At 49.7% G+C, this 20,906-nt stretch overlaps 1 protein-coding gene across 1 annotated transcript; it reads left to right on the forward strand.

The window, feature by feature from the left end:
- Nucleotides 1-55: 55 nt before the first annotated feature.
- On the forward strand, nt 56-20,610 carry LOC308529201 (pancreatic lipase-related protein 2-like; the record flags this gene model as incomplete). The annotated part of the gene is made up of 13 exons (XM_081105211.1): nt 56-112; nt 271-319; nt 2,117-2,271; nt 3,987-4,112; nt 5,929-6,063; nt 6,766-6,877; nt 7,780-7,899; nt 10,450-10,569; nt 14,056-14,174; nt 14,635-14,764; nt 17,040-17,151; nt 18,264-18,431; nt 20,547-20,610. The coding sequence occupies 13 exons, from the start codon at nt 56-58 to the stop codon at nt 20,608-20,610; spliced, it is 1,467 nt and encodes a 488-aa protein (XP_080961337.1).
- Nucleotides 20,611-20,906: the final 296 nt, after the last annotated feature.

The raw sequence follows: 20,906 nt of genomic DNA on the forward strand, positions 1-20,906 counted from the left end.
AAGTCATGGCTCTGCCCAGGCAGGGAGCTTGGCAGGGTTGTGCAGCCAGAGGGACATGGCCCAGAGGAGCAGCCACTGTGCTGGGAGGATCCTGCATCCGGGATCCACAGAGGTGCTGCCCTCTCCTTGTGTGGGAGGATTCAGCCTCAGGGTCCCTGCCTGGAGGGACAGCCCGATGGGACCCAGGCACCGGGCTTCCCTAGGCTCCAGGCCCCATGCCCTGTCTGGGTTGGGCGATGATCCCCACTGTCTCTGTTTTCATCCATGTAGATGCTGCCCTCCTGGATCGTCGGCCTCCTCCTGCTGGCTACCGTCAGAGGTGAAGGTGCTGTCCCATCCCCATGAGGAGGAAGGGACCATCCCTGGCTGGCCTCTGGGAGGGGCAGCTAGAGGCCTCATCATCATTATCATCATAATGAACAGTGTTATCATTATTTTAACAAAAACAACAATTGCCACCATTGGGGGAGTGTTGACGCTGTAGCAAACACAGGGCAACATCTTGGACACAGATGACCCTGGGGACCCACCCGCCCTTTTCCTCCAGCAGCTGGTTGTGATGGGGTGACCCAAGTGGTAGGCTGTTGGGCAGCAGAGTTGGGGAAGGGTGCTCTCCACAGGCCCCCAAGTCCCTCAGTCTCTTTAGTGAACAAGTGTCTTTCCGCAGCCTAGGCTATATGGATGTGTCCTGCCAAGAACTGTCCCTCCCTCCCCATCACTCCTCTCGCTGTTGCCACCTCTGTCTCTCCAGCTCCAATCTGAGCCTTTCCTCTGGCCTCCCTTCTGCTGGGCTTCCTTCTGCACCACGAGTCCTCCTTTCCTCCTCACCTCACCCAGCCCACTCTTGGCCTCCCTTCCATCTTGGCCATGCAGCAGGGCCTGACTCCAGAGAGCAGAGCCCCCCAGGGTCTGGCTGCTCCTCGGGCCTTTTGATCTCCTTTGCTCCTCCCCTGCCTCCTCCTGCCCTAAATGTGGGCGTCCCACAGAGGTCACCCCCAGCAATCTCCTCACCCTTTTCCTGTGGCTCCCTCTTTGCCCAGCCTCTTTTCCCCTGTCTCCCTTCCAATTTCCAGGCAGCTCCACCAAGGCCTCCCACCACACCTCACATTGGCTGTGCCCTTGGCAGCTTACTTTGTCTCTCTGTGCCTTGGTTTTCCCATCTGTAAAATGGAAGTAATTCCTTTCATGGGCTATTTTGAGGCTTAAAGGGAATAATGCTGTTTAGTGCTAGTGTGGTACCTGGCACAGAGTAAACAGTCTACTCTTGCTTCAGGTGGCAAAAACTCATAACTATTGTCAGTTTTTGAGTGAATGGCAATCCTCTGACACCATCAGCTTTGGACTTGAGGAAGCCTAAGGGAGAAGAGCCATTGAAATACTCTGGATTTGAGCATGCGCCCTCAGTGAGCGCTCTCTGTGAAAATGCTTGTGCTGTAGACTAGAGGAAGGACCCTCAGATTTGGACGACGTTATTTGGATGATCGGTTGCATGTATTCAGCCCCTACTGTATACAGAATGATGCAAAACTCAGTCATCCCTGGCCTTAAGAAATGTACCTTTTCTGAGAACAACAGGGAAAACCTGAAATGGCAGAGAATAACTGGGGGGACAATGTGCATCAAGGGGTGACATGAAGACAAGGGGATTGGACCACACGCAGGATCAGCTGCTCTGCAGGGTGTGGCGCCAGCGTCAGGATCCACCCAGCAGCATCTCTGAGCTACAGAATCACAGGCGCTGTCACACCTGATGCTGGGTGATGGCATGTAAAGGGCCATCTGGGGCTCTCCCGGAAGAGGTAGTTTTAAGGCAGAAGGTTGCCAGGAAGCTCAGCCAATCTCCTTCTGGCCTGATGATCAGGGTGAAATCAGCATGAATAAGCAGTTCCTGGTGCCCCCCTGCCATACCTGTGAATCAGAATCGCCCAGGGAGGCACTAGGAGTGTGCACAGGTGATTCTTGTCTTCGTGGCATTTGGGGAGCACTGACAGCAGGTGGAGCCCAGCATTGGCCTCGCCAGCCCGGGCAGCACCCTGAAACGCCTCCTGTGTAGCTGAGGCGAGGTCGCTCCTTTTCTGAGCTCACAGTGTCCCGTGTGCTGCTCTTTCTGCCCCAGGAAAGGAGGTCTGCTATCAACCTTTTGGCTGCTTCTCCAATGAGAAGCCGTGGACGGGGATCTCAGAGCGGCCCCTGAAGCTATTCCCATGGCCCCCCAAGCTCATCAACACCCGGTTTCTTCTCTACACAAATGAGAATCCCGACAGCTACCAAGTAAGAGGGGCCTGGCGGGACTGCAGGGCGGGTGGAGTCGGGCGCCCACACTGGCGTCTGCACGCGGTTGTCTAAGGGAAAGGCAGGGCCGTGGGGAGGTCGGGGCGATGCTCCCTCACCACTGGCAGCCACCTTAGCTCTCAGGATCGGGAACCCCTGATCAGGTCTGTGGGTGCCGGGCCCAGAAACACCCACATTCCACACACTGTGCACAGGCCTTCCTGGCACTGACCCCCGATCCTGGGAGGAAGCAGGTAGGAGCAGCATTTATGGGGAATCCAGGCCTGGTGTGTCCATCTTCTTCCTGCACTGGGGGTGGGAGGAGAGAAGCCACTCAGGGAATGAGGGTGGGGGTGGAAGTCCTTCCTGATGAGCCAGAAGACAGGTGTTGGAGAGGGACTTGTTGTTAATCCTCACCAGAGGATATTTTTTCCATTCCTTTTTAGAGAGTGGAATGGAGGGAGGGATGGAAGGGGGGGGGGGGAGAAAGAGAGAGAGAGAGAGAGAGAGAGAGAGAGAGAGAGAGAGAGAGAGAGAGAGATGCAATGATGTGAGAGAGACACATTGAATGGTTGCCTCCCATATGAGCCCCAACTGGGGCTTGGGATCAAACCTGCAACCCAGGTGCAAGCCTTTGACCAGGAATCAATTCCCTGACCCTTCGGTGCATAGGCCAATGCTCTAACCACGAAGCCACACTGGCCAGAGTGAGAGGGGCCATCTAACCACAAAAGCAAAAAGGGCCTTGGGAGTGGCCTCCAGTCCCCAGAAGGCCTGCGGGTGGAGGCAGGCCAGGCTCTTCCAGGTGCTTAGAAGTGACCAGGAAGAATGTGCTCAGAGCTCAGCTGCTCAAAATCCACCCATGACATTTTGGAGAGCTCGTGACTGGCCATCGATCCCTGAGGCCAGCTGCCCTGGGATTGTTGGTGGCAAACTCCCATCTTAGAAACCCCAGCTGGGAGCCTAGTTGGACTGGTGGTTGAGCTGTTTTTATCTTCTGATCCTTCCTCAGGCGTGGTGCCCAGGGGGCTGGTGAAGGGGCCCCTGGCATGTAGGCATCAGTTCTTTAGTGCTACAAGCTTGAGGTGCCCCTCAGGGCTCCACTGAGCCACATCTCCCCTCGTTTGTGTGCTTGTGGCCTGGGGTCCTTCGCTCTTTCTGTTCTAGAAACATCTTCCAGCATTTGGTGAAGCCGAGGGGTCCCTTCTCAGGATGATGTATTTAAATGCGAAATAAAACACATTGGATTACAAAGGAAACCAATTATATTGAAAAACAGTTATGAGAACATTTGAAATGATAAATATATGTCCCAGTAATATATATGCTGCTTTATTATTATCTCACTAAATAACAAGATCCACAAGTTGGTCTAACTAAGACCACTACAAATAGTAATGAGAATAACTGATTTTTAAGACATTTCCGACCACTGTCCTGTGACAGGAAAATACCCGTGACTCCCATTGGTGACAGAGTGCTGTTACAATGACAGTGGCTTGTTGCCCAGTTTCATAATTAACAGAATTGCCAGGAAGTCCATGAACGTGGACCTTCTGAATCCTGTCCTCAAAGCCCAGGGAAGGAACTCCTGTTCTAGCCCCACCCAACTTCGTGGGAGCTGATCCTGTGACCCAGTCTCCCTGGAACTGGCTCTCACAGGCCATTGGCTTGGAAAGGCCAATGTCCCAATTCACCTTTTCCACTTTAACCAGCGGATCTCCTCCATGGACCTGGCTACCGTGAACGCCTCGAACTTCCAACTGGACCGCAAGACGCGCTTCATCATCCACGGCTTCATAGAGAAGGGGGAGGACAGATGGCTGACAGACATGTGCCAGGTAGGGCCCTGCCCCCGGCCACTCCCCGCTGAGACCAGCACCCAGCACCCAGCTTCAAACCCTTTCCAGGTCACTGCCCCTGAGACTGGGAACGCAGACCGTCCAGGGACAGATGCTCCTTCCTAAAAACTCTGAGGAAACCCTGGGTCCTCCGGAGCGTCCACTGTCAAGTTCTCCCGACCCCCTGACCTGTAGCCCGTCCTCTCTTCTGGAGACCAAAGAGACCCAGAGCCAATCAAAACGCCCCAGAATCGGAGGCGTCAGAAAATTCCCTGGCATTGGTCTCGGTGGTTTATGTAAAGCCCCCGTGTGACATTAGAAACCATCGTAAACGTGTCCCCTGAAACCCTGCTGTCCCCCAGAGCTCTCTGTGAGCGCAGAAAGGGTCCATGGCGTCACTGTCCCAACCAGGAGCCACTGCTCCCCTGCGCTCACCCGGCACCTGAAATGCGGGGAGTTGACCAAAGACTTGACTGTTAAATTGTATGGACTTTCATTCATTGTAAATAACCACCCGGGGCCAGTGGCCACAGTATTGGGAGGCGCAGTTCTGAAGGCATCAGGAATGTTAGGGATGAATCATTATTCATAACATCCATTTTCTGAGCACTTCCTCTGAGCCTGACACTGTGATCATTATTTCACAGTCTTTGTCTCATTTGACTGCCCCCCCACCCCCCGGCCCAGCAATGTTGTGTGAAAGGTAGAGTTATTGTTCCCATTTTACAGATGAGGAAATTAAGGCAGGAAAAGTTCAACACTTGCCCAGAGTAGAATCCAGAGGTGGGAATGAAAGCCAGGTCTCCTGTCTATAAAATACCACAACCCTGTGTCTGTAGCTTTAGTCTTTAGAGGTGCCCACGGGCATGGCTTTCTGCTTAGTCTGCACTGGGGAGACCTCGAGCAGCTTCTTCCCAAGGGTGTGCTGCTCCTCTGGCAGTTTGGGCGTTCACACGTGTCCCCAAGTCCCAGAAGGACGCCATGTGAACGTGGAGCTGGGAGAGTCAGGGGACGTGTCTATCCCAATGCCATGGCCTCCGGGCCACTCCTCCCTCCCTCACTCCCAGGGTAGTCCAGGCCATCCTCCAGTGAACACAGGCTCTGCAGTGGCTCTTTCTGACAGTTACTTGGTCCCATCACGGGACCAGTCTGAGCTTGGGCAGCACACGGCGCCCACACCACATAATATAAAAGATGCACATGTGGGCAGAGTTGTAGCTCCCTCCATCTACATGTCATCCTGTCTGTTAATACCTTCTAGCTCCCCCTACTCATTGTTGGGAACATAAGAGCAGCCCTCCCGTGGCTTCAGCACCCAGTGCAGTGGCAGCGAACTTAGTACAAGTGGCAGCCAACTTCCCGTAAAGGACTGGGGAGTAAATAGTTTAGCGTTTGCAGGTCATTTGGTTTCCCTCAACCCTGTTGTTACTCCAAAGGAGAGGGAGAGAGAATGTAAACAAGGGGGTGTGGCTGTTCCCAATAAAACTTGATTTATATGAGCAGGTGGGTCTGGCCCTCCCATCACAGTGGGCTAAGCCCTGACGTAGTAAGCGATCCTGTTTCTGCCTGGCTGTGTCAGTAACCATCTGGGAGACCTTAGGCCAGTCACTGACTCCATTCAGGCCTCAGATTTCTCATCTGTGAAGTGGGATCCGGTGCCGAGTTCCTGGTGAAGTGGTGAGGATTAGGACAAGTGGGAGGAATATGAAAACTCTGACACAAATGAGATGCTTGGTGGCTGTGAATTCCTGTCTCTGGAGTGTGCGGCCTGTGCCTGTTAATACATTGGATTCTCCCTCTTGTTTTTTCTCCCCAGAGAATGTTTAAGGTGGAGAAGGTGAACTGCATCTGCGTGGACTGGATGCGTGGGGCCAGGACAGGCTACAACCAAGCCGTCCACAACATTCGAGTCGTGGGAGCCGAGACAGCGTTCTTAATACAAGAGCTGTCGGTAAATCCTCCTGAGCCCCATCCTGTGGGGAGGGCCCCGAGGGGGCAGGCAGACCCCGACACCCAGAGGCAGCCTGGGGACCGGTGTTCAGGGCCTGGTCCTGGAAGCCTGGACACACAGAGGGGGGTTTCCTAAAATGAAACTGCAGCCTTCCCCTCCTGGAGTGTCCTGAAGATCCCTAGTGGCCTGGGGCAAAGGAACCACTTTGGGCCTCGGTTTCCCCTTTTGAAATAACCCGTCCTTGGAGGCTGTTCTGGGAATGGTCAGCCCAGAAGATGAGTCTTCTTTCTCAGAAAGGGGAACGCCCCTTACCGCCTTCTGGAAGGTCTATTCCTGAGCACCCAGAGCTGGGCCCGCTACCCAGGCTCTCCAGGCAGGCCCAGGCCCTGCGGGAGGGGAGGGAAGCCGCGGTGGGTGTGGATGGAGCAGGCAGCGCCTGTCCAGGTTCCACAGGCCGCCCGCAGTGGACATAGAGGCTGCTGATCAGAACTGTCGCCACCCTCTCCCACATTCCCTCTCCCCCACCCCCAAACCTCCCTCCCAGCCTTGGGACTTGGAGTCTGTGGTGGCCCACGGTCAGGTCACACTGTCCTCGGTGGTCCCGGAGCCAGGTCATTCCTCCGGAGACCTGTCCCGATCCCATTCCTGGAGCCAGGGCATCCCCACCGGGCCTGGGGGCCCTGACACCCCATCCTTCCACAGACCAAGATGGGCTACAGCTTGGAGAACGTGCACCTCATTGGCCACAGCCTGGGCGCGCACGCAGCTGCTGAGGCAGGCAGGAGACTGGGGGGCTGCGTGGGCAGGATCACAGGTAAGGGGTGCGGGGGTGGCGTGGGGTGACAGGGACAGGCCTATAAGTCAATGGAAGCCCAGACACAGGCACTTCTCATGGCCAAGGGCGACCCCACTGGTCCTCCAGGGACACTGATTTTAGGTGCTTCCAGACTTAGATTTAAAAAATAATTACCCATACACTTTCATGTGAATTACAAAAAATATAGAATTATAAATAAAAACACATTTATTAAAAAAGAAATATATAACTAGCACATTCAACTCATGACTTCAGGATTATTATTGCTACAGTCCGGCAGATTTTTGAACAGTGAAATGGTTTTTTAATACAAATTCATCAGTTCCACAAATATTAACTGTCGTGGCTGTGTCAGCTACAGGCAGAAAATGAAAGTAGCTGAGACCTGTCACAGGAAGCATGTGGTAGATAATAAGAATGAATGAATGAATCACTAGGCAAATGAAGGCACACAAGACATAGACGCAGACACCGCTGAGTCCCGTGTGTATGTCACTGTGCACACAGTGTGATGCTGTCTCGTTTGCCCAGGGCTGTGTGCTAGGCATTGGGGGAAGGATGGGGGGTTCATAGATTATGTTTTCGGAGACTTTTTCAGATTGCAAAGTTCTTTCTCTTAGACCTTTGCGTGGGGTTTTCACAATAGCCCCATAAGGTAGGTTGCTGTTATTCCCACTTTCCAGATGAGGAAACTGAGGCCGAGGGAAGACATGCCTTTGACCTTGAGCAGAATCTGGGCTAGAATATAGGTCACTGAGTCTGTGGACCATGCTCCTCCCACCCTCTGCTTCTCTTTGAAGATGAGCTGGGCCAGCCCTTGCTTCAGGCAGAAAGCCACATGGATTCTGTGGGTCCAGGGGTTGGAACCTGGTTTGTCACTGTCCACCTCCCCCTTTCAGGACTGGATCCGGCAGAACCAGGCTTCCAGGGCACGCCCGAGGAGGTGCGGCTGGACCCGTCGGACGCCATGTTTGTGGATGTGATTCACACAGACACCTCCCCCACAGTCCCTAAACTAGGTGAGTGCCTCACTCCCCCTCTTGGTGACCAGGGCTATAACTGGTAACAGTGGGCCCAGGGGTGGCATTCAACATGGTTAACTACAGAAATAGCTTGGATGCCAACCAGTCAAAGTGGGTGCCAGCTACAAATAAACAGCCAGCCCAGCGCCACTGGTATCAGCCTGTGGCCCCAGGCAGGTCAGACACACACTGGGGTAGCCTATGGAAGGCTGTTGCTCAGTCCTCAACCCTGTGACCTTCCCTAGGCTCCTCTATCCACTCCTGCACTGGTGGTAGTGGGGCGGGGGTGGAAGGGGGGGTTAGGGGAGGGGTTGAGGGTCCTCAGTGCTGCTGCAGAGGCAGGAGAGGCTTCTGCCGCCACTGCTGTGCTCACCAGCCAGAAGCCAGGCCCACTCCTCCTTAGCGCTGCCTCCCTTAGAGGCCGTAGAGCAGCGGTTCTCAACCTGTGGGTCATGACCACTTTGGGGTCGAATGACCCTTTCACAGGGGTCGCCTAAGACCATCGGAAAAACACATATATAATTACATATTATTTTTGTGATTAATCACTATGCTTTAATGTGTTCAATTTGTGACAATGACAATACATGCTGCATATCAGATATTTATATTAGGATTCATAACAGTAGCAAAATTACAGTTATGAAGTAACAACGAAAATAATTTTATGGTTGGGGATTACCACAACATGAGGAACTGTATTAAAGCGTCGAGGCATTAGGAAGGTTGAGAACCACTGCCATAGAGGCTCCTGTAGGCTCGGCAGCTGTGAGCCCTGCTACAGGCTGAGTGATGCTCCCCCCTCGTCCCCCCGCAGGAGCACACTGACCACCAGAGGGAAGCTCCTGCATTGAGCATCTGCCCCCTGGTGGTAAGTGTGTGTCAGAGTGACCAGTGATTCCAGTCGCTCTGCTGTTAGGGTCAATTTGCATATTGCCCTTTTATTATATAGGATAGAGGCCTGGTGCATGGGTGGGGGCTGGCTGGTTTGCCCTGAAGGATGTCCTGGATCGGGATGGGGGTCCTGCTGGGGTACCTGGCCAGCCTGGGTGAGGGACTGATGGCTGTTTGCAGGCTGTCCACAGCTCCTTCAGGGTAGGGATCCCTAATGGGGTGCCTGGTCAGCCCGGGTGAGGGGCTGATGGCTGTTTGCAGCTTGGCCACAGTCCCTTCAGGGTGGAGGGTCCTGCTGGGGTCCCTGGCCAGTCTGGGTGAGGGGCTGATGGCTGTTTGCAGGCTAGCCAAGGCCCCTAGCAGGGACCCTCACCCCATGAGTGTGTGGCCATCCTGGGTGAGGGGCTGATGGCTGTTTGCAGGCTGGCCACAGCCCCCAGCCACAGAACCTCCCAGTGGAGGCTGGCTGGAAGCAGGTATCTGGGATTTATTTAGCATCTATAATGGAAATTTTGTTGCCTTTTGTGGAGGCCACAGCTGGCCAGAGCAGGGGGGAAGCTTGGCTTCCTCCATCGCCGGGGAAACCAAGCCTCCCGCTGGCTCCAGCTCCATGGCTGCCAGCCGCGATCTTGGTTGGGTTAATTTACATATAGTCACTCTGATTGGCTGGTGGGCATGGCTTGGGCATAGCAAAGTTACGGTCAACTAGCATCTTTGTCTTTTATTAGTGTAGATGCTTGACCTATACTTGCAAAATTAAATGTTAATGTTTGAATATTTTGCTCACTTCTTTTGTGGAAACTTTAGTTATAGTTTGTGTCGAAGGAAATGAAATATATTCCTTTATTTAATGCTTCTAAAATAAAATGGGTGAGTTGTTGTTAGCTTAAAGAAATGAAAATTTAAAATAAATAAAATTATGTAAAAAAGTAATATTACATAAACTCAATGTTCTTTTTTCAATATTTTCTTATGTAACACCTCATGAAACATGCCAACAAAGGGTATGTTTTTAATAATAGTGAGGGTTATCATGGGCTGCATTGGACATTTTGTACATACTCGCTCATTAATCATGGTAACAACCCTAGAAAGTGGGCATTATTATTACTGTTTCATAGCTGAGGATCCTGAGGCTTGAAAACTTTAGTAATTGCCTGAGATCACCGGGTGTGTAAATAGGACAGGATGTGATCACGGGTCTGTGTGCATAAAAAGCCAAAGTGTCCAGCCATTATGCTGGGCTCTCAATACAACAATGAGATCTCAATATAACCTTCTAATATAGAAATCAAAATTTCAGAATGAGTAAAGGAATGGGAATTGCACCAGTCCTGATAGGTGTCTATGATGCATAATGGTATCAGGGGATATCGGTATTGTCACAGCCTCCCCAGGACAGACAGACAGACAGACACTCATGCAAATACACATGTAGGCATACTCACTGCCTCTGCTCACTCCCCCTTCCTTGTCTTGCTATGGGCTCATCTTGGAGAGGCTTTTGCAAAGCCTGGTGGGGTGGCTGTGCTGAGTGGACAGTTTGCCAAGAAGACTCTCATTCTTGTCAGAAGGAGTCGGACGCTCTCTGGGGCCATGACCTGGCCTGGGGACCCCTTCCCTCCCTGCTCATTGCCTCTTCCGATGTTTCAGGTTTTGGAATGAGCCAGAAGGTGGGCCATCTGGATTTCTATCCAAACGGAGGAGAGCAAATGCCTGGATGTGAGAAAACTATCCGTTCGTCCATTGATGATATAAATGGACTCCGGGACGGTACGTGCATTAGCAAAGCAAGATGGCAGTGCCCTTCCTGGGGAGAAGGCAGGATGCATGGCCGGGCCCTGGTAGCACTGAATTTGCCTCCATGTCCGGCTCATTCTCTCCCAGGCATTGTCACAACCTGAGGGAATTACTCTGCTTATCCCCAGTTTACAGCTGAAGAAACTGGGTCTGAACAGTTATCAAACTTGCCCAAGGCCACCTTACATTAAAGTTCAGCTTCTGGCTGCAAAGTCCCAATCTCATACCCAATCGAACCTGGGACCCATGATTCCACAGCCTGTGTCATCCCCCCTATGAGGATGCTGAGGCCTGAGCTGGACGGGCACGTTGACAAATACTAGTTCTAGCTGTGCCCACACCCACCCCAGCTGCTTACACTGCTTGCTCCTTGAAGGGTGCCCACAAAGGCTTGCAAGGGCTTTGACTTTCTTGCCCTTTGCTGTGGGCAGGTGCTAGGACGGGAAAGGGACTGAGCTGGTAAAAGGACCGAGTGGGGACAGGCTTTGTGGGTTTGGGGAGCGCGTGCAGGGAGTAGGAGGCCTGGAGGTCTAGGGGGGATGAGGCTTGTGAGTGTCAGTGTCAGAAATTCCAAACCTGTAGAGAATTTTTATGAGTTTATTGGAGCCAAACTGATGACAATTGCTGGGCAACAAAATCTCAACGGACTGAGAACATGCTCTGGAGAAAGGCAGTTTTGCGGCTTATTTTATACATTAGAATAAAATCAGGAGACATAGGGGTTCCACGAAATCCACGGGTGATAGATTAGGGAGGGGGAGGAAAGTAAAACGGGAAATCTCTGGAATTGGATAAAAAGTAAAATAGCCGAAACCGGTTTGGCTCAGTGGATGGAGCGTCGGCCTGCGGACTGAAAGGTCCCGGGTTCGATTCCGGTCAAGGGCATGTACCTGGGTTGCGGGCACATCCCCAGTAGGAGATGTGCAGGAGGCAGCTGATCGATGTTTCTCTCTCATCGATGTTTCTAACTCTCTATCTCTCTCCCTTCCTCTCTGTAAAAAATCAATAAAAAAATATATTAAAAAAAAAAAAAAAAAAGTAAAATAGAGGCTCATTCTTTTACATTGGTGGGAACAGGAGAGTTAGTGATCAACAAGGACAGCACATAGAGGTGGTATTTGGGGAACAAGGTCACAGTGAGGAGTTCTGGGGTCTGGTGCTCTTATAAGGGGGTGCCCTGAGGGATCTGGAAAGGATTACTTTGATATTTAAAAGGTGCATTTTCTTAGATGCAAAAACAAAACAGTTTCACTTAAGGTAAAGGTTCCTTGTCACCCTGGCTGGATGGCCCAGTTGGTTGGAGCTTTGTCCTATATACCAAAAAGGTTTTGGGTTTGATTTTTGGTCAGGGAGCATATGGGAGGCAACTGATTGATGTTTCTCTCTCACATCAATGTTTCTATCTCTCCCTTCCACTTTCTCTAAAAATCAATGAACATATTTTCAGGTGAGGATTAAAAAAAAAAATAAAGATTAACCTTTGTCAAGGAAGCTATAGGCCTGGGACAGGACTACCCTCCATGACCAAATTTCAATTAGGAATTTTTAGGATCAGGTAGTTCCTTTCGGCCTCTGAGTTTGTAAGGCCGCCATGCAGGCCTCCCCTGAGGTTCTCAGGTTTAGTATGTGACCCCTTTTTCGTCCGCATGAGGTCTATGTTTACTTGAGAGATAGGCTCAATCCCCCTACGATGAGGTGACTTAAAGCACCACCTCCATCACCTGTCCTTGTCTGGCCTCTGCTCTTCTCCTGGTGCCTCTCCCTGGAGACCAGGCTTCATCTCTCCCCGGAACATGGAGGCTTTGAGTCTGCCATCATTTCATTTTAGTGTTTATTTGTCTCCGCTGGGAGTTTCCTGGGCATCCCAGACACCCCAGTACCCTGCTCAGGGCCTGGCCCAGAGCAGGCGCTCAGTACAGCCCACTCCACTGAGCAGAGAGGCCTTCTGTGGCATTGAATATTCCATGTGCTTGATGTGAATGAATAGAGAGGATAAAGCAGTAGCCAACATCCACCCTCAGCCAATGGAGCCTTTGAGCGCTCTGCCCGGCACCAGGTAACTCCAGGGAAGACCTGCTTGTGTAACACTGAGTCACATGAGGCTGCCCCTTCCGGATCCGCCAGCAGAACCCACATAATAGCAAGGAACCCAGCTTTAATTAAAGAGGCAATTCAGAGTCAATAAGCCCACAGGATGTGCATCTATTGTGTGGGCTCCCAGTCACCCAGGGGCTGGGCTGGAGGAACAATTAAATCCACTTGCCCCTCTATTATGGATCCCTGTGCAGCAATTCTGCGTGAAAGAAACAATTAAGTTTGAAACAGGTTGTGTTGTCTGGTGATGAAGTCGCTGGGCTCTGGGGCAGGCAGAGCTAATCCACCAGCACAAAGAGGACCCCAGACCTCCCAGAAGTGGTCCCCAGGTATGTCTGCGGTCACTGTGCATCACGCCATGAGAGGTTTTGTACCAAGCAGCTGGAAAAATGGAAAGAAAAAAAAAGAAATAAAAAAAACCCCACAGTTTTTCAAATAAGAGGACTTGGGTTTAAAGAAAAGGGCGGAAGATAAAATGCAGTGACACAGTGGCCTAGGGCCCAGGGGACCTTGGTCTCCACTGCTTTGACCTCAGGCTTTCCAAGGAGGAGGAATTTCTCAGCCTGGGGCCATAGGCACAGAAAAGCTGCATTCCTGGGACAGGCCAGGCAGGTAAGGTCCCTGGTTCTCAAACTGGGGCCCTCTGGCCCAGCCCTGCCCAAGCAGCCGGTGGTCAGCCTTCATGGGACCAGTTTTAAAGAGGGAATGCACTGCTGTCATGTAAGCATGGAACATTGTCATGTCAAAGTCACGATGCAGGTTTCTCATGAAAAATCAGAAGACCAAGCAATCTGGGCCTTAACATTCAACAACTGGCTGATGGTGTAAGATTCCTTTTGAAAGCTATTCTCTCTCTCTCTCTCTCTCTCTCTCTCTCTCTCTTCCTTTCTCTCTCTCTCTCCCTCTATCTCTTTCCCCCACCTCTCTCTGTCTCTCCTTTGTGTATATTTTTCTAACTATCCCCATGGCCCCCAACCCTCATCCTTCACTTCTGTGAGAAGCTTGGCCCCTGGAGATGGGACACAGGTCCTTGTTAGAACTCGTCCCTCCCCAGCATGCGCCCAGCTCCGAACAGGCCCTGCTCAGCACACGGGCACATGGGGGGCAGAGGTAAGCGACCAGAGCCAAACCCCATAACTGAAGAATCCCCCAGATACCATCTCTATGTGCTGTAAATGTTGATCATTAACTATTTGCCCCAAAGTATGTCAAAGTCAATGACAGGAACTTAGAATTGTGACCCAGGCATTTGAAAATGCTGACTCCCCTCTATGAAATGAGGAGGTGACTCCTTATTCAGGTCAGAACATTCAAGCTTCAAAAGTGAGAGTCTCCTGTGAGCTCCCTTGGCTTTTGCTTCCTCAGTAACCCGAAACCTTGTATTCTGCAATCACATGAGGAGCCACAAGTACTACTCCAGCAGCATCCTCAACCCCGATGGCTTCCTGGGCTACCCCTGTGCCTCCTACGAGGAGTTTCAGAAGGTGGGTCTCCCCATGGGCCTGGGGAGGGTGCAGTGGCTCTGTGGTTGTTAGTTTTGTCCCTGTGGCTTGGAACAGAGCAGAGATGTAACTCCACGACTAGTAAGAGGAGGTGCTGGTAATGCTGAGCCTCACAGAGCCTTCTTCCTCCGGGGAGCGGGGTGGGCAGGCAGCAGATGGCACAGACCTGACCCGGCTGGGCCTTCCCTAGATCCCCAACTTTTCATTCTGAAAAATTCTCAAAGGATGCCTGGACAGCATGGGTGAGATGGATGCATTAATGAATGGATGGAGGGTAGAGGGATAGATGAATACAAAGATGGTTAGATGGATGAGTGGATGGATGAGGGAAGGAAGGAGGGTTGGATGGATGGATGGATGGATGGGAAGATGAGTTGATCATTGAGTGAGTGAATGAGTGAAAGGCCTACCACTCACAGACAAATTTTTGTTTTTCCACTAGAATGGCTGTTTTCCTTGTCCAGTCACAGGATGTCCCAAAATGGGGCACTATGCTGACCAATTTCAGGGGAACACCAGCGCCATGGGACAAACGTTTTTCCTGAACACAGGAGCGAGTGGTAACTTTACTAGTAAGTTTCCATTGTACCCATTTAAAAGCTGCAAATGATTTTAAAAGGTGTGTCAACCTTGTTAGTTAGGACCCTTGGTAGCAATGGATAGAAACTCAACACCAGCCAGCTTAAATGATGATGGAAGGACGGTAGAATGGCATTTGTCTTGCCTCTCACATTCACCCCTTTAACCAATAATCCTGACCAGTGGAGTAGGTCGACCGAGAATGGCCCAGGCTGGTCACATGTCCACCCAACCCTGTGGCAGGAAGGACGGATCCATTAACAGAAGAAGGCAAGATGGGGCAAAGGCACCCCGTGATTACCCACCAAGCTAGTCCCCCTGTTTACACACACGTGAGCATGCTGTGCTTTTTGGTGTTATTTTGCCCAGCTTCTCACTTAAAAAAAGATAGTAAAAGCATCAAGATTTGTTTGTTATAATTAATATTACATGATGGCTGAACAGAAGAGCATGTATTTTCGAAAGGAGTTTTACTTTGAAAAACATTTATGCAGCACTTCACAGAACACTGTTTACACACAGTATTTCATGTAATAGGACACCTAGCATACACAATAACAGTTAGGGGTATCAATAAAGTCTTACAAGCATTTTCCTTTAAGTCAGAACACACCTTAGGTAAACACTTGCATGTGTGCGGGAGAAGGTATTCAAGGATGTTCACTGCAGCACTGATGTTAATACAAAAAGAACGCGGGGAGAAAGCTAGATATCCACCACTTGTTAACCACATCCTGTATGTAACCATTCAAGGAAGGATCTAGAAAACCTCTAAGGCATATTAAGTAAAAAAGCAAATATCAAAAATCACGGAATATATCCTGTTCCAGTAGGGTCTCTGCAGAAGACAGAGCTCATTCAAGTGGTTCAATGAGGAGACCTCCCTGGAGGGCCCGCTTTTGGAGGAGGGGACAGGGTTGAAAGAGCAAACGAGGGATGCTGAGGCGCCCAGAATCTAGTGGTTTCGGGGCTCCAGGAATGGGGTGAAGGCAGCTACTGCCAGAACCTGGTACTAGAGCAAGGAGGCTGCAGGGGAGCAAGCACCTCCATCTCCCTCCTCCTGCTGCTGGCCTCCTTGCAAGCCTCTGATGGGCTGAACCCAAGGGAAAGCCAGCGGCAAGGACCCCTGGGGAGGCCGACCTAATAGAGCACAGGACAGGACAGGGAAGGGCGGTGACTCAGTCTGGCGTGGGGATGGATGGAGAGAATAGAGAAGAGCAGTGCATACTCTTTACAGAAGGGGAAAAAGCCTATATATTTTTAGGGATTTCAAAGAGGAAGGGAGAGAAAGGAAAATATAGAAACATCAATGATGAGAGAGAATCATTGATCGGCACACCCCCTACTGGGGATCAAGCCTGAAACTCAGGCTTGTGCCATGACCAGGAATCAAACCATGACCTCCTGATTCATGGGTCAACACTGCCCCATTGAGCCACACCATACAGGCAAAAGCCTAACTTTTTATACAGTCATATGTGTGTGTGTAAATGCTCATAGAGAGCTCTCGGTCAGGGTATCCCAACCTCAGCTCTGCTGGAATCCGGGACTGGATCACTTGTTACTGGGCGCTCTCCTGTGCATTGCAGTGTGTTTAGCAAATCCGTGGCCTCTACCAGCGAGATGCCAGGAGCCCTGCACCCACGCACCCCATTCCCTGGGTGGGACAATCAAGAACATCTCCAGACAATGCCATTGTCCCCGGGCAGCAAATCACCCCGCGGGGCTTGGTTAAGTCTACAGACCAGACTGGGGACCCATGAGATGGAGGGCAGGTGGACAGAGCGCTGAGAAAGGGTTTACCCGTTTTTTAAAAATTGTCTGTGTTGTTTTTCCACTGAGAACATGTCCATGGCATGGGAAAATAACAAAAATAAAAACAAAGAAGGCAACAGTAAGTGATTTATCCAAATGTTGGAGCCCAGACGTCTCCCTCTCCCAGTGGTCTTTCTGGTACAGTCCGTGGTGGGCACCTGGGTACCCGGGTATAGTAACCAGCCGCCCTCCATCCATTGAACACATACCTGGCTGGGTTGGGAAGAAATTATGCTGAGCTGCAATATTTACTTCCCCCTGAGTCCCTCACCCCCACCTACCATCAGAATTCCTGGGACCCCAACTGCATTGAAGGAAACTATTCGTTATATTCGCCCCTACCTCCCACTCATGGGGGATTCAGAGCTTGGAACAAGAATGCTCTGATGGGTCATTTTTTTTTTTTTCAACAAAATGAGTTCATTGAACTGATAGTATCTTTTCTTTGCACAGGTTGGAGATACAGGGTATCAGTCACACTGGCTGGAAAAAAGAAAATGAGTGGGTCCATCAGGATTGCTTTATATGGAAGCAATGGAAACTCAAAGCAGTATGAAATTTTCAAGTAAGTCTGATAGTAAAGCGAAATGACCATACTTTCCCTAATAGATTATTAATACAAGATTGGATGTAAACTTCTACATACATCTTGCCAAACAGAACCTTTGAATCCTAGAATGTCAGAGCCGGAAGGAAGAATCTTAGCATCTAATTCAATCACCCCATAGGAGAAGAGGGAGGCCAGAGAGGAAGCAATCGCGATTTTAAAGGCTGACTCTTTCTGGATTGCCAATCACTGCTTCCTTCCTGCTGAAGTTGTGGGGTTCCTTTTGTTGTTTTTTTAATTTTTTAAAATTTTATTTCAGAGAAAGGAAGGGAGATGAAAAGAGAGAATCATCAATGATGAGAGAGAATCATTGATCAGCTGCCTCCTGCACACACACTACTGGGGAGCGAACCCAAAACCTGGGCATGTGCCCTGACCAGGAATTGAACTGTGACCTCCTGGTTCATGAGTCCACACTCTACCACAGAGCCACACCAGCTAGGCCCTGCTTAATTTTTATGAATATCATGTTCTCCTTAGACAAGGCATATTTATATGGCAACTCCTTTCCATCCCACACACACACTCCATCCCCCACTTTTGCTGTGTTCCATGTGAAGCCTGAAGCTAGCTTCCTGTTGTGATGGTAGCTTCAGCACCTAGCTTTGTGAGTATGTGAGGCTCTTGGTAAAAATGTGCTGGGTAACTGTGCTGTAAAATTAGATTCTGTTTTTTCACTAAGTTTCCATAATAATTTTCATGTTAAGTTAAAGTTCTTTGACTACTTGCTATGCTACATGAGATGCCCACAGATGACCCCAGCTGAAGCACATGCATCTTTAAACAAAGATAACGACTCCTACGTGAAATTAAAGAGTCAATATGCCGCCCAGAGTAGTTGACTTCCTTCTAGATACCTATCAAGACAGTGAGAATCTAGAGTCCCGTATTATTCTAAAGGTGTGTTCTTCACACATACGTTTGTGTTTTAGCGTCCCTGGATGTGTATGGAGGCAGTCAAGGGAATTGCAGAAAGCCAACAGCAGCCACTGTTTGGAGTAACAACGGGTTGCTATCACCCTAGTATTCATCTATCCAGCTGATAGAACACTTTATGTCTATGTTTGCAGAGGATCCCTCAAACCAGACACAAAACATGTGCGTGACATTGATGTGGACATCAACGTTGGAAAAATCCAGAAGGTTACGTTCCTCTGGAAAAAACGTTGGCTAAATATCTTCCAGTACAAACTGAGGGCTTCGAATATCACAGTGCAGAGTGGTGAATATGGGACTAAGTGAGTATCATTCATTGCACCTAAGTCTTGTTTCTCTATTTCCTTATCACTCTATCTCTGCAAACATACATGCATACATTCAATCACCCACCCATCCACCTACATATCCTTCTACCCACCCAATCCTTCATCCCTTTCTCTCCATCCACTTAACCACTTATGTATCCACTTATCCATGCAGCCATTCATCTACACAACTATTCCTCTCAACTCTGCATCTTTCCATCTACCCATCTGATTGCTAAGAAAAATCAATCATCGTTTTCCTTAAGCCAAATTCAACTTGGCCAGAGCAATACATCAATTGTAAGGCATAGGTTTGAGAAACAGGCCAATTGGAGACTCTGTTTTATCTCAAACAAGAAGGAAAGCACCCGGGCAGTAGCTGTAGGAAATCTCGGGTTTATTTCCGTTGGGTGCATTTATTCATACAAATTGTTTTGTTTGGAGACTGAGGCCTGAGAGGAATACAGACTGTGTGAGGATCTAGCTCCCAGTGGCAAGCTCTTCTCTTGCTGAGAGGATGGAATCTTACTTGGTGAGAGTAGGGAGAGATCATAACAGTGTTTACAATATGGCAAGAAAAAGGGCGACCTTAATAGAGGATGATACAAAACAACAGATGTCAGCGTCTGAAGGAAACTCAATCACCTCTCAACTGCTCTCATGTTAAGATGAGAAGAGTGGGGTTCGCAGAGTCACATAACGTGTCTAAGGCCACCCAGGAAAGCGACAGGGAAGAGTATTTGCAAACTATTTTCAAAAACACATACGAAGACCTTGCTGAGCTGCATGACTTAGCTGTGCTGACAGTTCATGGTCATAGGCCTGATTCCTGGGCGTGGTGCTGGAAGGGTCAGAGGTCACTGCGGCTGTGTGAGTACTTTGTCTATTCAAGAGCAGAGCTTGAGCCTGAGGCACAACCAGGACTTGGATGGACCCCAGTCCTCTGACCTCCAATCCAGCCACATTCTGAAGCTGAGCCCTGGGGGAGGCTCGTCTTTAGCAAAGACGCCCACAGGAAAGGAGGCGGCCAGGTGTCCTGCATCTCATGGCTGGGTTGTTGCCCCAACTGGCCAGGCTTCACCCTCTTCAGGAGTGACATCCCTCCATGGTCTTTGCCCCCCAACATCTCTATGGAGATATAATTTTCATAGCCTGTGTTCACCCATTTAAAGTATATACCTCAGTGATTTTTAGTATATGTGCAGAGTTGTGGAATCATTTCTAAAGTCAATTTTAGAACATTTCATCACCCTTCCCAAAAAAACCCACACCTATCAGCCATCATCCCATAACCTCCCACCCCTTTTCTCCAGCCCTGGGCAACCTGATTTCTATTTGGATAGATGTTCCCATTCTGGACGTTTCATATAAATGGAGTCATACAATATATATATGGTCCTCTGTGACTGGCTTTTTTCACGTAGCATAACATGTTCAAGTTTCATCCATGTTGTAACATGGATCAGTACTTTATTCCTTTTTACTGCCAAATAATATTCTCTTATATGGATATACCACCCTTTATTTATCCATTCAGCAGTTGATGGACATCAGGGATGTTACCACTTTGGGGCTATTATGAATAATGCTGCTGTGAACATTTATGTACAAGTTTTTGTGTGAACATATGTTTTTATTTCTCTTGGGTACATAACTAGGAGCGGAATTGCTAGGTTATGTGGTAACTACTATGTTTAACCTTTAGAAGAACTGCCAGTCTGTTTCCCAAAGTGGCTGCCACATTTTCCATTCCCAGAAGCAATGTATGAAGAATCCCCCAGGTTCTGAACTCTAGGGAAAGTCCCCTCTTGGCAGGTGGAGGCACCCCAGTCCCCAACTTCAATGCCAGGCCCACCCAAAGCCACATGTTTTGAAAATCTGTGGTTGACACAACTGATTCACTTTCAGCTTCTTAAAAGACCACAGGAGGAAAGGGTGTTCTTCACAGGGTTTTGCTTAGTAAGAACCACGTGGACTCCACATGGTTTTAGCTGAGCCTTTCAGTCAAAAAGGTCTAAATTCCAGGGTTTGTCTAAACGCTGTTTACTCACCTGAGGGGACATTTCTCCAAGCTGCCAAGCCTCACGCTGAACATGTTCTCCTCTGCAGGTATCATTTTTGCAGTGATGACACTGTGAAAGGAAACCAGTTACAGACCCTTCTCCCTTGTTAAAAATGTGGTGCTCTTGCCCTAACCGGTTTGGCTAGGTGGATAGAGTGTCGGCCTGCAGACTGAAGGGTTCCAGGTTCAATTCCAGTAAAGGGCATGTACCTTGGTTGTGGGCACTTCCCTAGTAGCAGGAGACAGCTGATCAATGTTTTTGACTCTCTATCCCTCTCCCTTCCTCTCTGCCAAAATCAATAAAGTATGTTTTAAAAAAAAAAAAAATGTGGTGCTCTCTTGTATCTTTGTGGCAATAAATTTTTAATGCCCTCGGGTTGACATTGAGGTGTTAGTTTGCCATCCTC

The sequence above is a fragment of the Myotis nattereri genome, assembly GCF_964212035.1.
Source record: "Myotis nattereri genome assembly, chromosome: 13".
Taxonomy (NCBI): Eukaryota; Metazoa; Chordata; class Mammalia; order Chiroptera; family Vespertilionidae; genus Myotis; species Myotis nattereri.